The sequence below is a fragment of the Argiope bruennichi genome, chromosome X2, assembly GCF_947563725.1.
Source record: "Argiope bruennichi chromosome X2, qqArgBrue1.1, whole genome shotgun sequence".
NCBI lineage: Eukaryota > Metazoa > Arthropoda > Arachnida > Araneae > Araneidae > Argiope > Argiope bruennichi.
This window is the reverse complement of record NC_079163.1, coordinates 17,871,010-17,887,272: the sequence shown is the minus strand read 5'-3', so window position 1 is coordinate 17,887,272 and position 16,263 is coordinate 17,871,010. Positions and strand designations below refer to the sequence as shown.

General features: G+C 30.1%; 1 protein-coding gene across 4 annotated transcripts in view; it reads left to right on the top strand.

The window, feature by feature from the left end:
• LOC129961056 (transient-receptor-potential-like protein) overlaps nucleotides 1–16,263 on the top strand; it is a 263,627-nt gene that overhangs the window by 221,348 nt on the left and 26,016 nt on the right. For all 4 annotated transcript variants that reach the window (XM_056074861.1, XM_056074865.1, XM_056074862.1 and 1 more), the window contains exon 6: nucleotides 14,511–14,722. In XM_056074861.1, coding sequence (XP_055930836.1) covers nucleotides 14,511–14,722 — 212 coding nt within the window. The remainder of the gene's footprint in view (nucleotides 1–14,510; nucleotides 14,723–16,263) is intronic.

The following is a 16,263-nucleotide window of genomic DNA, read 5'->3' as shown; positions in this document are numbered from 1 at the left end:
CGGTCCGTGCACTTTTCAATCCAATCACAGATTTCTTTCGAGAGCTTCCATTGGACAGATCGTATCGTCACCGCTCCGGCAAATTTCAGTGATATCGTATCGATTGTTAGTTTCTATCGTGGTCCAAAACCTGTAATAGAAATATCATCAGTAAGATCGTATGAAGGATTTGAATCACACCCCTCTTTGAAAAGTATTGATCACTTGTATTTGTGACTTTTTGATATTAGTTACGTAATAACCGCTCTGAAAATATTCGTCATCCCTACATTTATCGTGTCGGTGGACCAGGTTTCCAATCCCCCTCTTTGAAGAACATTGCCGCAATGATGCGAGATCTAAAGAGAAAAGAAATTCTAAGAATTGCTTCCGTCGGTGCTTCTTATTAGACTAGAAATTCTTTGAATTATTTTTTAAACTAAGAAGATCTAAACATTCATCCTCTGAAGTCACAATTTTGGCATCTTGATCGACCAACTTGTTGTCATTCTCCCTTTTTTTCGAACCACTTGATCAACTCATTGGACAGGATTTTCTGTTCTATAAAACTTACACCCCTGCCTTCATTCGAAGAAAATGCAGCTTATAGAAAAGCTTTTTCATCTTTTCACTGAAGTGAACAAGATAGGTAGCCAAAAGAATCATTCCAGACTAATAAGAAGCTTTAAGGTCCTTCGCACATCACTGGCGACACCGTTTTTCAAAGACTGGATGGGAAACCAGATCCATCGATATGACAAATGCTTGAATCTTCACGGCTATGTGAACTTCGATCATATATAATTATTGATAATAAATAACTTTTGGTACCTAACTACGATCATTCATAATTCTTGGTATTAAATTCAGTTTGTTTTTTATTATCTTTTTTTATGGTCCGTTGTAGCTAGAGAAGTAACGAACCTCGTGTTTGGACTTCTATTTGACTTCTTTTATACCGGACACAAGCCATATAAATAAAGTATTTTCTAGATTTATAAAATTATGATTTTCAGATGGTAAGAAGAACAATTTTCATAGAGAGTATTTCCTTAATGGCCTAGACATCTTTTGTTGCTATGCCAAGTCAGTTTTATTACATGTACGTGTATTTTAATGGTACATATTTTGCATTTTTATGGCTAAAAATATTTGCTTTTTCTTAGAAAATAAGTCGAACGATGTAATAAAGATAAAATGCTCGGAAACACTTGTATGCAAATTTAAAATATGTGAGCAGAAAGTTTGATGTAAAAGCAAAAAATTATTTGTAAATTATAAAATCAATATAAATATCACAAAGAATGGTACTTAGGATACTCATGTAATAAAAGTAAACCTCTTAATAGTTTCCCTTATTAGTACGATATTCCATATTTTATTGAAATCAGTTTTCTTGACATTTTATTACTTTTTATATAAGAAAGAAACTTAAGGTCAACATTTATCTGTTCGTAATCAATATAATATCATTCTTATTTTAATTCTTTTAATAAGCATTTAGCAAGCATTTGACATTCATCGGAACATTATTAACTCAAATCAACAAAATGATTCATATTCTTCATCTGCACTAGCAGAAAAGCTTAAAAAATGTATCTTGAGTCATTTTCTTAATATTTCCATTTTATACTACAATGGGCCGTGGTGGCCTGGTGGTAAGGTCTCGGCTTGTGAGCCGTAGGGTTTCAGATTCGAAACCCCCTTCCACCGAAGAACCGCCGTGTAAGGGAGTCTATTGCACGATAAATCCGTCGGGGCCAAACGTCCTCCCGTTGGTGTGGTGTGGTGTGGAAAGGGGGATGTCAGCTCAAGTGTTGTCATCATCATCTGACCTCGGTTCAAAATGGCGAGGTCCGTCCCAAAATAGCCCTAGTGATGCTTTAAACGGGACGTTAATATGATTAAACTAAACTTGAAACTGCAATTGAATACTTTGGACACGGGTCTCACAAATTTAATTGCAAAATAATTTGTAAAATAGAATAAAATTTAAGGAAAATAGAAAAAATTTCTACTTGAACATAAAGAATACATAATGAATAATATCAAAGAAATAAGCATTATTAAGATATTATAAGGTTCGTCTGCCGCTTAATTCAAGGGATGGCTCACTTATTTCATTATTTTATGCAAACAGTGTTCAATATTACGCATAATTTTAATAATCATATGATGCTAGGGATGTTTCGGTTCATTTATAAACGCCTAAAAATAACTGAGGGTTCAAAATTCAGCTGAAACAATAAACCAACGTACTATTCATTCTCGAATTGGGAAACCCTTCGCTTTTTTGTGCATGCGTCAAGAGGCATTTATTTCGTCAAAAAAAAAAAAAAAAAAGAAGAAGAAGAGAGACAAAGATGGAGATTTTTTTCATTTAGCAATATGGTGAACTGACTTTATTTGCGAAATTAGAAGGCGTAAAAACTGCTCATCTTCTTTCGTACCATCCCTTAGTGAAATACAGTAGTAGAAAAGAGCTAGTCTCGGAATCCTTGAACGGGCAGTTGGGTTAGAAGCGCCATCCTAATGTACTAGTGCAAAATACTCGAGAAATAAACATCATAAGCAATTGCATAGTATTTTAATAATAGGAATATTTGTGAAAGTCGCAGAGTTTATAGGATATGCCCAAAATTACACCGAGGATTTAACACTAAAATGTGACATATTTGGTATATGAAGTCGCGAACATTCTGGGAGATGCTTGGCGTGTCAGGGATACTACAGAGATGCCCACACCACCCAAAATCGTCCACGCTCTCTCTCTCTACTTCCCTTGGCTCGTAATGTTACTCGATCACAGCATTCTAGTTTTTCGACAAATGGCGCAGTTGTTATAATATGAAAAGTCTATAGTATTAATAATACAATATGGAAAATAAAGTTTTCATTGAGGATTGTTATAAGGGCTATGATGTAAGAATATATTTCAAGTATTTTGCTCTTTCTGAATTAGAGTGATTAAAAAATCTTTTGATGTAATGAATAAATATTCTGAATGTTGTTGTTTTTTAATGTCAACTTACAAAAATTTCAAAAGAAATAAAATTGTGATATTTTAAATTTTTTTATAAATTTTAGACTTAAAATTTCGTTGTTAAAGCAACAGAATTGATACATTTTATACTGTTTCGAAGAATAATTTCACATAAACAAGATATTTACACATACAGAATCATTAGTCATTTTTAATCATCTGGTGTATTTCATAACTCTTAATTGATTTTACTTTATATTTCATACGATTTCACTTGCATTGCATTACTATGAAGCTCCAACAGGTGTCAATTTCTAAGAAATGACTGTTTTTTTAGCATCAGATTTTACTTGTATTTCACTTGTATTCAGATTTAAATCATAGTATAGTCTAATGAATTTTTATATGAGCCATTGCTTTGTAGTAGATGACACTTAAATATATAGGAATGGAGAATAAAAATGGACGATGAAAGTTCTATTTAAAAGATGAGACGATATAAAAGGCGAAGCGAATGTTTTTTCAATTTACAACCAAATACAAATAGAAAAATGATTCACAGCGTTAAAAAAGGCAGTTAATTGCGCGAAGGTTTTAAATTCGCTTCTAACGCAAAGTTAAAAGCCTAAAAATCACAGGTGGACCCAGATAAGACTTTTCATGGGAGAACGAAAAGTACTAGCTCTGTCAGTTTAATTGCTAACTGGATTATTTTTTTTTACCTGCATTCAAAAAGACGCCAAATTGAGTCCTTTAGGGCATTTAGGCAATTCAAATGTCTAGACATCCCCTCCTTTGTTTTTTCTCCTCAACTTCTAAACCAGATTTTTTTTTATTGATTTTAAACTTAATTTTAAAAGCTTACGTTTTTCTTCTTGACATAGAGAACAGTTTAATTCTCGAAGAACATAAAAACAAAATGGTTTTAGAACACACTTTTTATCAATTATGCACTGCCATCTATTAATGACAAATTGAAACAAAAGTATGGGAATTGATTAATACAAATGTAAAGTTAAAATGTCTTTGGAATCATCACAAAAAAGGGACACTGAGCATTAACGGGTTAATGATAGTTTGAATAATTTTTAATGATCCGCTCTCATAACTTAAACGAAAACACAAAATTAAATTACTTTGTAAGTGCCTCAGAATGTTGCCTCATCCAGAAAAATACATTACCTCTAGGAAGTTGCAAACTTTGACTATTTACTAATCCATGCCCGGGCGTCAGCAGCAATATTTTTGATGCTATTACTGCATTTTTAACGGGTGGATTGCTTGTTTTCTGTAGTTGTCACGACTATTTACTAATCCATGCCCGGGCGTCAGCAGCAATATTTTTGATGCTATTACTGCATTTTTAGCGGGTGGATTGCTTGTTTTCTGTAGTTGTCACGACTATTTACTAATCCATGCCCGGGCGTCAGCAGCAATATTTTTGATGCTATTACTGCATTTTTAACGGGTGGATTGCTTGTTTTCTGTAGTTGTCACGACTATTTACTAATCCATGCCCGGGCGTCAGCAGCAATATTTTTGATGCTATTACTGCATTTTTAACGGGTGGATTGCTTGTTTTCTGTAGTTGTCACGACTATTTACTAATCCATGCCCGGGCGTCAGCAGCAATATTTTTGATGCTATTACTGCATTTTTAATGTGTGAATTGCTTGTTTTCTGTAGTTGTCACTTGATAAAAGATTTTTTTTTTTTTTTTGCTGGTAAAAAAAATTATAGAAGTCAAACTCGCATAGAAAGTAATATTTTCTATCACTCTTGATTTTTAATATATACGATGAGGGTATATTGAACTATTAGATTCAGATAGTAAGAATCAAAAATTGATAAATGGAATTGTTTAAAACTATTTTTAATATGTATAGTGCTGATAGTAACTCATTTTTAAAAATTATCTATATCTCAAAAATATTTTATTGAGTTTGAATTTCCGCCTTTAAAATATTTATCCGAATTTGCGTCATTTTAAGTATCTTCATGTTATATGTACAACTATTTTTATATATTTTAATCAACTTTTGCTCTAAAAATTTCCAAAAACAGAAGAGATATTTTATCCCTTGAAAAATCTGGCGTAACATCACCACAATCTTCTTTATATTAACCTCTTGACCTAGGAAGTTACTTAAATTCCTTATTAGATGACACGTCCTATTTCAGACATTTATAATTACTTTAATTCCTATAATAATATAAAAGGGCATTTGAGATATTGAAGTCTTTCTATGTGATTTTTATACTTTAAATTATTTAATATTTCCATTTAATTGCAGATCAAAAATTAAAAATGCAGTAATTCGATGCGCGAATAAGACTCATCATTGCATGCGAAGGGGTCAAAAATTTTGGAGGAGTCAGTCTTCACAAATTCAGGAGATGATCCCTTAACGAAATAACAAATGAATTATTTTTGAGTGTCTAAGGTTTATTGTCATTGCGCTTCGCCGAATGAGAAGTACAGTGTTTTTCGACAGAAGTTCTATAAATCAATTAATAATAGAAAGAAAAAAAGAAGACGCTAGGGAAACAAACCAGGATGTCAAACGCAGGGAGATGCCAGACAAAGCAACGTAAAAATTGAACAATTGTGGATAAATAGAGAATACATTCTTTCGGATCACTTCAAAGACAATTTAGAATTTGACATGAATACATTGTTTTTTTTCTCCGTTATTTCGTTCAGCTCTGCTTCTGTTTATCTTTGACTCATTTTTTTTTGTCAACATCATAATTTGAATGGCAGAATTTTAATGAAACTGTTAAACTGAAAATCAAAAACTTCTTAACAATTTGCCTTGAAAAGCAGTGTTTGACTTCTGATGAAAAAACGGTGAAGATTCTTTTATTGATACAAGTTACAACTGAGAAGTTTATTGCTTAAAAGTTTGCAAAACGGATTGAAGTGAAAATTACAAACTGTAAATTTTATGTCATTGGAAAGAAAAAAGAGAGATCTTATCTTTCTTTTAAAACTTGAGGTTTATTTATTTTGTCAATGCTTAGAGATTTTCATTAACAACCTGAAGTTATGAAAAATCAAAAAAGGATTTTTTCTGTTCTCATCCAAATTTTCAAAACTAGGTAATATATCTGTTTGAATATAAAAAAAAAATATAGTCACTAAGTTTTTATTTGTTTATTATTGAATTTGCGTACGAAATAAAAATTCATTATTCAAGTAGAAGTGCTTTTTTCTACAATTTATTTAAAAACCTAACTAAAACTATTAGTTTTCTGGAATATAAAATATAAATTTTATAATAGTATGATAAATCATTGTCTGAATTTTGCTTATCTAAACAATAATAAGACATGAGGTTCAGAATATAAATATTCTAATAAAAATGAAATGTGGAACCTGGGAAAATAATCCAAATTTCTCTCGCTAATGTAAATTATTTTGTACAAAAGAATATTATAAATCTGAAAAGATAAGTCAATTTTTGTCTAGAGATTAATAATGAGCTACGAGTATCTCAAACTAAAAGTTTCCTGAAAATTGAATACTATGCCACGACATACAAATTTGTAAAATTCTTGTTGTTACGAACTACCTCTCTTTCTTTAAGTCCTGCTGAAGAGGATAATAACAAAAAGCTCCACATGATCTATATACTATATAATGCTTTCATTTCTGAATTCAGATAGATTAACATTGCTCTTTGAAACTAGTTAGGATTATATTTAGATGAAATTCGAAGTTTTAATGAAATGAAGATAATTTCTTAATTAAATCTAAAAGTTCTCTCCGTTCTCTTTCTTCTTTTCCACCTATTTTAGAATGCTTGTGTTATATACACACAGTGATTTCCCGCGCATCCACTTAGCTATGAATTTTCCGAACATAAAGCCTAAAAGTATTCACATAGTAATCTTTTTCTATGTTTGTGTTATTGAATGTTATTTCGTGCATTGTAAACATGCATCAAGTGAAAAGTGAACCAAAATATGTTTTAGCAATAAAAAGCAAAATATGATTACCTTAGTCACTTTTTAAACGAGCAGCCAAAAGCCCATTTTTGAGCTCCTTAGAGCTAAAAATGTAGATTTACATCATCTTAATTACGTAACATAGGATCAGTTAGAGTAATTGGGAACGAAGTTTCCATTTATTGTAATTTTCTTCGGTATGAAATATTAGTATGAGTTGAAAAATAGACCTACAATTTATATGAGTATATATTCCTGTTCTAGAGAGCGCATTAAACAATATTTTTTTTCCAAATTTATTTATTAATTTACCAGTTTCATTTACAACGACAGTTATATAAACAATAATTTTTTTAAATTTATTTATTAATTAACCAGTCCCATTTACAGTGACAGTTATAATTACCCCAGAAACTATTGGGTAATTGGGAACTCCAATTTTGGCTTTCCTTGACATGACTTTGACTTCTTATAACGAACTGATTTAAAGAGAATGTATTTGAAATGATAAAAAAAAACTGCTACTTATTGCCTCAAAATTTAGTTTACTACTCGTTGCGACAAACCACTGCTTTTTTTACTGTTTTTCAATTAAAATATTTTTTATTTAATGTATTATCGCATATAAACTACCATAACTATCTAATACCTTGAGTTTGGAATAATGCATAATAATTCTATTCCAATTTTTTCAGGGGAAAAAAAGAAATGAATCTTTATTTTTTAAAAATGAAATGTCTGATTTTTAGGAAACATGGAAAGGAAATATAAAATTTAGAAATACATTTTAATTTATTAAGAATTAACTTTTCAATTTAGTATTAGAAAGCAATTTAGTATTAGGAAGAACCTACTGAAGCGACAGGGTATGGGAAAATAATTTTTATATGGCACTCGGAAATCGCAAAATATCACTAATCGCCAAAATAGCTTTTGATTTATTCAAATTGGTTCGTCTCAAAGCTGTCACATTTAGTTGCTCACAGACAACTCCATCAATCCCTCGAACTTGCGAATAACAGATCTTTTTTCGGATGCTTTCAACATAATCTATTTAAATATGCATATCTGATGAAAATTCAACCATGGATGATTCATTTCCACATTCATTCTTCCTTTATTTCATTCATCCTTCATTTTCACAACCTCCATTCCTCATCTAAAAGGATAGAAATCATCTTGAGATTCCTGCCTTAATATTACTTTTTTTTTCTTTGCCGATGTTGGATTTCTTGTTTACTTCTTTTTTGTTTCTTTCTTGTTTTTTTACTACGTCAAACAACATGAAATAGTAATTAATAGCCAACTTCCATTTGTGAAAGTTAATATTATGTAGATCACATGGGGGATTCTTTTAAACTGTCAATTGTTGATTTGACATAAAAAATATAGTTGGAACGGGACGCTATTTAGTTTCTAGGTTTAATATCGCTATCCATTATACAACAAATTATTCCAAATGCATGAAAAATACATTTTTATTACTATGAAAGCCTGTTTCTAATTACGCCTCGATGGAAACTATCAGGGATAATCGAAAATTCTATCCTGTTTCTTAAGAAAAATTCTAAGAAATGGAAATTGAATCCTACCTTGCAAAGAATCGATGTAGGGAATGAAAAATAACACTAAGAAAAGTTTGGGTTTCGCTTCTTTTCAATTAAAATAAATAAACATTAGAAAATAACACTGAAAAAAAGCGGCAAAATGTTTTTTTTCTTCCTCTAGAGTGCCTTAATTAAGACACATGCTTCCCAGCTTAATAAGGATACAGTATACAGGTGTATACTGTAGTCGCCGTTCCCAATTACCTTTCCTGAACTGAACCTATTACACTGTTTCAAGATAAATTATCAATTACAACATAAACAAAACTTTTTATCAGGTTTTTTATTGTATTATACTAAAGTATATCCTTAATTCGTCTATATTTACCATTATTTAAAATTTATCTAAAAAGGGAAGACTATTTTAAATTTTGTTTGTATATTTTAGCAACTACAATAAAATATGATAACGCTAATCAGATTTTGTAACTTTAGCTGATAGGTTTTATGATTTTTGATTGCAAGAAGGAATATTCATGATGTAGAATTATTTGTTATTATTTTTTACATTTATCAACCATTGATGTAAATTCAAATTATACAGCTATTAAATATGAATTAATATAAATTTGATCCTCATTAAATAATTGAAATAAATTTGAAGCAAAATTATGTGTATTTGCACTATAGTTTGAATTAAACATTAAATAATCGTTATAAATAATTCGTTCTGCTAAATAAATTTAAGTAATGAACACCGTAATAAATATTTAGATTCGTTTACGGTAATTCATGTACAATTGAGTTTTCTTTAAACAATAATTTGTCACATGAATGAGTTATAACGAATAGCAATTATGATGGGTCTGCTAAATAGCATATTAGAATTAATTCAGCTTTAAATTTCAGTCTAATTCAAATTTAATCACGTTTTAATGAATGTCAGTAATATTTAGCTGTTTTAATTTCCCTTAAAATGCTTTAATTGCTCCTTAACTTTACATTTGTCAATTCATATGAGCTTGATGTTGCTTATTAAGCTGAAAATTAAGAGCAACAATGTACATAATTTCGTTTCAGCGTGTAAATTTGTTGGAGAAAATGGCAGAGTATGGCATAAAACTGTTACAAACTAAAAGAAGCGATTTCGATTATAATTATATTCTAAAAATGAATGATGACCATTATTTGAACAGTTCATTTTTAATCCAAATAAAATATCATTGTTTTATGATGGATTATATGTACCTTTAATGAATTCAAAATTTCTAAGTATTATTATTTACTAATACACCAATTAAGATTGTTCGCTGTCAGGAACTGTTCAACTTTCAAAATTTCTAAATTAACCAAAACTTTTTGAAAAGTTTAATATACGAATAAAAATGAATTGCTTGATTTGTAGCTACAACTTAGCTATTCACACATTAAGAATTATGTTTATTTAAGTTCATAAACAGTTAATTACATCTTATTTAGAGTTAACAACTGTAATTTTCTGTTAATCTTAATAAATTTGCTTAGAATTAATGAGCACTGGAGATTCCACTCTCTTAGAAATAGTGATTTCAAGTTAGTTCTCAAAGTTATCTGTAGTTGTTGGGAATATATAAATTGAATCCAGGTCCGCATTTTTGCATTGTTTCTTTTTCCATCTCAATAATGTAACTGGGAAATTTTAAAAATCATTATTCGAATATCTGTCGAAGTTCCTGGAAGGAAATGAATTGTGAAAATTTATTTACTTTGAAAATAAACACACATTATTTGCTTGTAAAAAAAAGAAATTACTATAAGTGTACAATAAACAAGATTAATTGCTGTTATATTTTACAAGTTCAAATTGTAATAAATTTTGTTATATTAAGTTCTTGTTTTAAAATAACACGAGGACAAATTTGCGACCGACATAATTGTAAATCATTATCAAATAACAATGATAATTCAAATGATTGCACATAACAATAATTTGACAAATGACAATGATAATTCAAATGATTACACATGACAATAATTTGACAAATGACAATGATAATTCAAATGATTACACATGACAATGATAATTCAAATGATTGCACATAACAATAATTTGACAAATGACAATGATAATTCAAATGATTGCACATAACAATAATTTGACAAATGACAATGATAATTCAAATGATTGCACATAACAATAATTTGACAAATGACAATGATAATTCAAATGATTGCACATAACAATAATTTGACAAATGACAATGATAATTCAAATGATTGCACATAACAATAATTTGACAAATGACAATGATAATTCAAATGATTGCACATAACAATAATTTGACAAATGACAATGATAATTCAAATGATTGCACATAACAATAATTTGACAAATGACAATGATAATTCAAATGATTGTACATTCCAAACTTCCAAATAATATCTTAGGGGCAGTTGTAAATATTGTGATCAAAAGTATAGGTAATGATTCCATGAAAAACGAATGTTCATCTTTTCAAATAACCTTCTTAAATTGCAATATATTAATTTAAGCTCCCTTTCTTAGTTCTCGAAACTTTATTAGTTCGTTTTCGTGTACCCTCGTAAAGATTATCCGCGAATTCTTTTATTTCATTAAAAGTTTTAAAAAGCGATCACCAAATGAGGAAGTTTTAAGCGTGGAAGGAAAGAAACAATTTACAAGGTGATAAATTATCAAATAAATGCGAAATTTGTAAAACCATATTTATGAAACTTTTCAATAAAATTCTCGAACAACAGAAGGAAACATATGAAAAATTAAATTTTTGTCGTTTAAAGCCCAGTAAAATTTATCTCATGAAGAACAGAATCAAAATTAAAGAATAAAAGAAATATGGTATATTGTGAAATTTTATAGATTGAAAACTAAACAGAATCAAAATATAAAAGGACTAGAGTGCATGGTGAAATTTTATTGATTGAAAACTAAACAGAATCAAAATCAAAGAATAAAAGGAGTATAGTGTATCGTGAAATGTTACAGACTGCAAACTAATTTTGTTGAATGAAAATAATTTTCCATATAAAAAGTCATGACTCATCCATAATCTTTTAGTGCAAAAAGAAAAAAAAAACATTTTCTATTACTCATTTGACAGTTTGCCAAATTTATCTGAAAAAGTATTAAATTCCAATAAACGTACAATATGTGTACAAATCCACCAGACAGATTCATTGTGCGTATCACCCAAATACAGGGTCAAAGAACCTCTATTCTGTAGCAAGAAAACTATAAAAAGGGAAAAATAGTAAAATGTAATAGAAGCTATATCCATCGCCTTAATAGAGAGAGTCAAGTAATTACCGTGAATGCAATGAAGTCTGAAGCCTGTCTATTTCATTTTCTCTTGGAGTAGAATGAAATATCTTATCAGTTATCAGTTAATAAGTTACAAAGCCCTTTAATGCAGCATATATGTGTTTCATTTTGAAGAAAAGTTTTATTGATAATAAGTCATAATGAAATTTATCAATGTTTCTGAAATTTATCAGGTACCCTATACAGAAACCATTTTATGCAGAAAAGATTATTCCTGTAGAAGAAACAATTTAAATACTGTAATGAATATATTAATATACAATTCAATATATCCATTACTCATTTCATGATCGAATTTAATAGCGGATGGAATCTGCTTTAAGTTTTTACGTAATTGTTCTTAGTTCCAATTATTTGAATTAATTCTTTGGTGCATTGCTGTTTTGATCAGATGCATATCAGAAGAACTTATTTTGCAAATAATTGGGATACTGTTAAAAAGAGCTTCAAATTTATGTTCTCATTGGCCTGGTGGAAAGTCTTGGTTTCAGGATTAAAGGCTGGATTATTCAAGACTCATTGTATAAAAACCACTCAGCTATATTAATTAATTAGGGCCAAATATATTTCCTCTGGTGTCGTGTGGAAGTTCAGAGTGTTGCAAATGGCTCACCTATCGCTCTTGCTTTCTGACCATGGTTCAAAATTATAATGTCCGTACTGGCACTTTTCGTATAAATACGAGTACTAAGCAGTTGACAACTCCGAATATAAGATTTTAGAATACACGAATATATCAATATCAATATATTGCACTTAACAAATAAAAAAAAAATATTACAAAGCAGTCTTAACTGCACGATGCGATCCATGTGAATCTGTTGATTTTTTAACTTTAATTTTATAGTGTAAATAGAGTTCTTGTAAGTTAGCTTGTCTATGTGTAACAAGCTATGTATTATGTCTTGTAAGTTAGCTTGTTATCTCATTGCCTTGTTCTGGCACAAGGGCTAGATAGGTCAATTTTCCTAATTCTGTAGAAATAGGATATAAAGAACTATAATTATACGAAGATTACTCCACTTTTCTTTCTAATATTGTTGCAGTTAAACCTTATCTTACGACGAAACGAAGATTCTATACCAATGATCTAAGAAGCAATCGCATTCAAAATTAATAGAACTGTCAAAAAAATATTTAGAATTCTTAAAATATACGAAAGAAATTGCAATTTTATTTTTAAAAATTGTGTATTGTTTTTCGTTGGCTCTAAATAGGAAATAAATGAATTTAAACCCAATAAAAATAATTTTGTTGCATGGAAAGGGTAACGCATACTTCTCGTCTGTATTTCTAATCACCTGTCATTTCTACTATTACATCAGATTTTTTAAAACAATTAAAAAAATATACTTTTGTGTCCTCAAATATTATAAATATACTATTATTAAGTCATGGAAATTTCTTTACGGTACAAAGATGCCGACAAGAAGAAAATATTATATCATCATTTATCATTATATCAATTATTTTCAGAATTTTATAGCTGAATTGGCGTATAATGCAACAGAATTGTAAAGCTCTGTCTAGAATACAAAAGCTTTGACTGCAGCTTCGTTTATGTAGGATACATTTAAGCAGTCTTTGTTGCAAGCTGTGAGAAATAAGCAGAGTTTAATTATGGACTAAATAAAACTATACATGTCATCATATAAATACGATGTGAAATGAAGTGGCGAGATAGAAATTTATTAAGGAAATCTCAATGAATGACCTTGAGTTTTAAATCTCTTGGAAGAATTTCGCTTTTGTTTTCCGTAATAAATTAGCTAAGAGAGTAAATTACATTCCCTTGAAATAAATCTTTCATGTCCTTTCTTGTTTTAAATCCTACATTAAGGTAAATAAAAAGAGTTAATTGATTACAAAAATTAATTCTTTTGCTGTTTGTTTCTTATGGCACGTGTCATAGACAAGCCCGCTGACAAAGAAAGCGATTTTAATCAGATATTTTTTAATGTCTCTTGTTTCAGTAGCGCCCTCTAGGGCCAGGAGTACGATTTAGCTGCTCATGCGTCACAACCTTTTTTTACGGGGCGGACTTCCTTTATACATTTCATTCACTCACCCACAGATCGTAATTTAGACCTGAATCAGAACAGCGTACTTTAGACCAGAATCACCTCTGAACCAGTACCATTAGTGGTATTGTCTCGATTTGGAGGACATTGTTACCACGGCAGATTTATACCTGCATCAACCACCTTATACACGGAGAGTCTTCGGCCGGCCGGGCTCAATCTCATTACCCAAGCGACGCGAGTCCAACTACCTACAAACCAGGCCTATTATTTCTTCTAAAATATACAAGCATATGTGAATATTCACATGAGAACTAGCTACATAACGGATGTAACTGCACTTTTTACATAATATTTAACTCAATATAGCCTTATGTATGATGTGACATCACGTTCCTATAAAATACTTTTTGGATTATAAAATTAAATTCGTATGATGTGCTTGTTGAAAATCACGGGAGTTTGGATCGTCTTCGTTAACTGTCATTTTTATCATAGAATATGTAAGTTTTGGCATCAAGTATCAAAATACCTCTTCCCAATATTTTAATTATCTTCCCTTCTTAAAATATGCAATGTCGATTTTTTACTTCATAATAAGACTATGCAAGAAAATGTAAAACAAAATAACAACAGACAAAAATCATTTAACTTTATATTTGAAAAATATTTTGTTGTTTGTTTTTCAGTTTGTGGCTCATCCTAACTGCCAGCAGTTATTGACTTCCATCTGGTACGAAGGCTTCCCAGTGTGGCGAAGACGAAACGGATTTATGAAGATTTTATTATGTTGCGGACTGATCGCATGCATCCCAGCCATTTCTTTGTACTACTTGTTTTGCCCAAGGTCCAAAATGGGAAAACTTGTTCGATCGCCTTTCATGAAATTCATCTATCACAGGTTATCACTTTTATAATCAAATTTCATATATCACACTTTATTGCAATCAGCTATGAATCTGATCTTAAATTTATTGAAAGGGCATGCTATAAAAATTCCAATTTCAAACTTCTTAAATAATATATTTTGATGCTTTTTACATGTGTATATTAATAAAAAGTATGAAATAAGATGTATATTTATATATGTGTATGTGTTTGTGTTTGTAATGATATTTCTTAATATAATTTCAATCCTAATTAATTTCCTATTTTTTATCTTAAATAAGTCAATGTTATTTTATTCTACAGGACTATCTAAAAATCTTCTCTTACTTCTTTATCCAAATCCCACTTTTTATTTAATTATTTCTATTCCCTCTAAAAAGTTAAGTTTTTACTCCCCCCCCCACACACACACAACATTTTTTTAAGATACTCCTGTTGGTGATGAGTTTTGGCTTCCCACATTTACGAATTTTATTCGTGTGTCTTAGGGCTGGTCGGAGTAGTCAGTGTGTGATTCCCACACTCACGACCTAACGCCCAAAACATTTTTTAAAGATATCTATAATTCTCTTTCCTAAATCGACACTTGTCAAAGAAATTCCTAAAACAATCTCTTGATAAAATCACCAAATGGAAAATTTCACTCACTTTGTTCATGTGTCGTAATGTAAACAGACACGAATGTTGCTACTCCCCATATACAAATTATATCCTGCCGAGGTAAAATAAATGGAAATTAAATTTCCAAATTATATTCTTTTGACTTCCAGCATTCCCAATATTGGTACTCATTTTTATATGTAAACTTTTAGAATTTTTATGACAAAATATCACTGTTTCTTCCAAAATCTATAACGAAATTAGAATGGAGTTATACAGCAATGCTGAGATGCTATAAATGTATTTAGTGCACGGAACATCTAAGAAATTGGGAGTAACGATATATCTATATCAGAGAGGATTTCCAAACATACAACAGCTCCATTTTGAAATGGTTACACGTTTGTGCTGAAGGTTACTTGATATTTATATTTTTAACCTGATTGTTAATAAGATTTTGTTATAAAGGTTGATTACAAAAAACTCAGGTTCACAACGCTTTCAATACATGATAGGACAAAAGTATGTTAAGAAATCTTTCACGATACAAGGCAAACGCACCATTGCTGATTGTCTCCATTTAATGCCCCATACTGTAAATAAATGTCTATCATTTCTGCAATGTTGTTCATCGTGTCTCCTACTTCTGCTGTGTCTGTAATTGGAGTAATAGAGAGAAAGAACTCCTTAATGTCTTCTAGGCCTAGTTGGTGGTAACACTTTGTAAGACATTCATGTGACTTCATCGCCTGTATATTCTCGTATATTAATATGTACCGCATATTATATATATTCTTGAATATTTGTTGTACAATCGTCAATATATATATATATATATATATATATATAGAGAGAGAGAGAGAGAGAGAGAACAGCTCTGTAACTTTGTTATTTATTGTTGCATCTTTACAAAACTGGTGTCGATAGAAATGGCTTAAAGAACAGGTTTGTTGA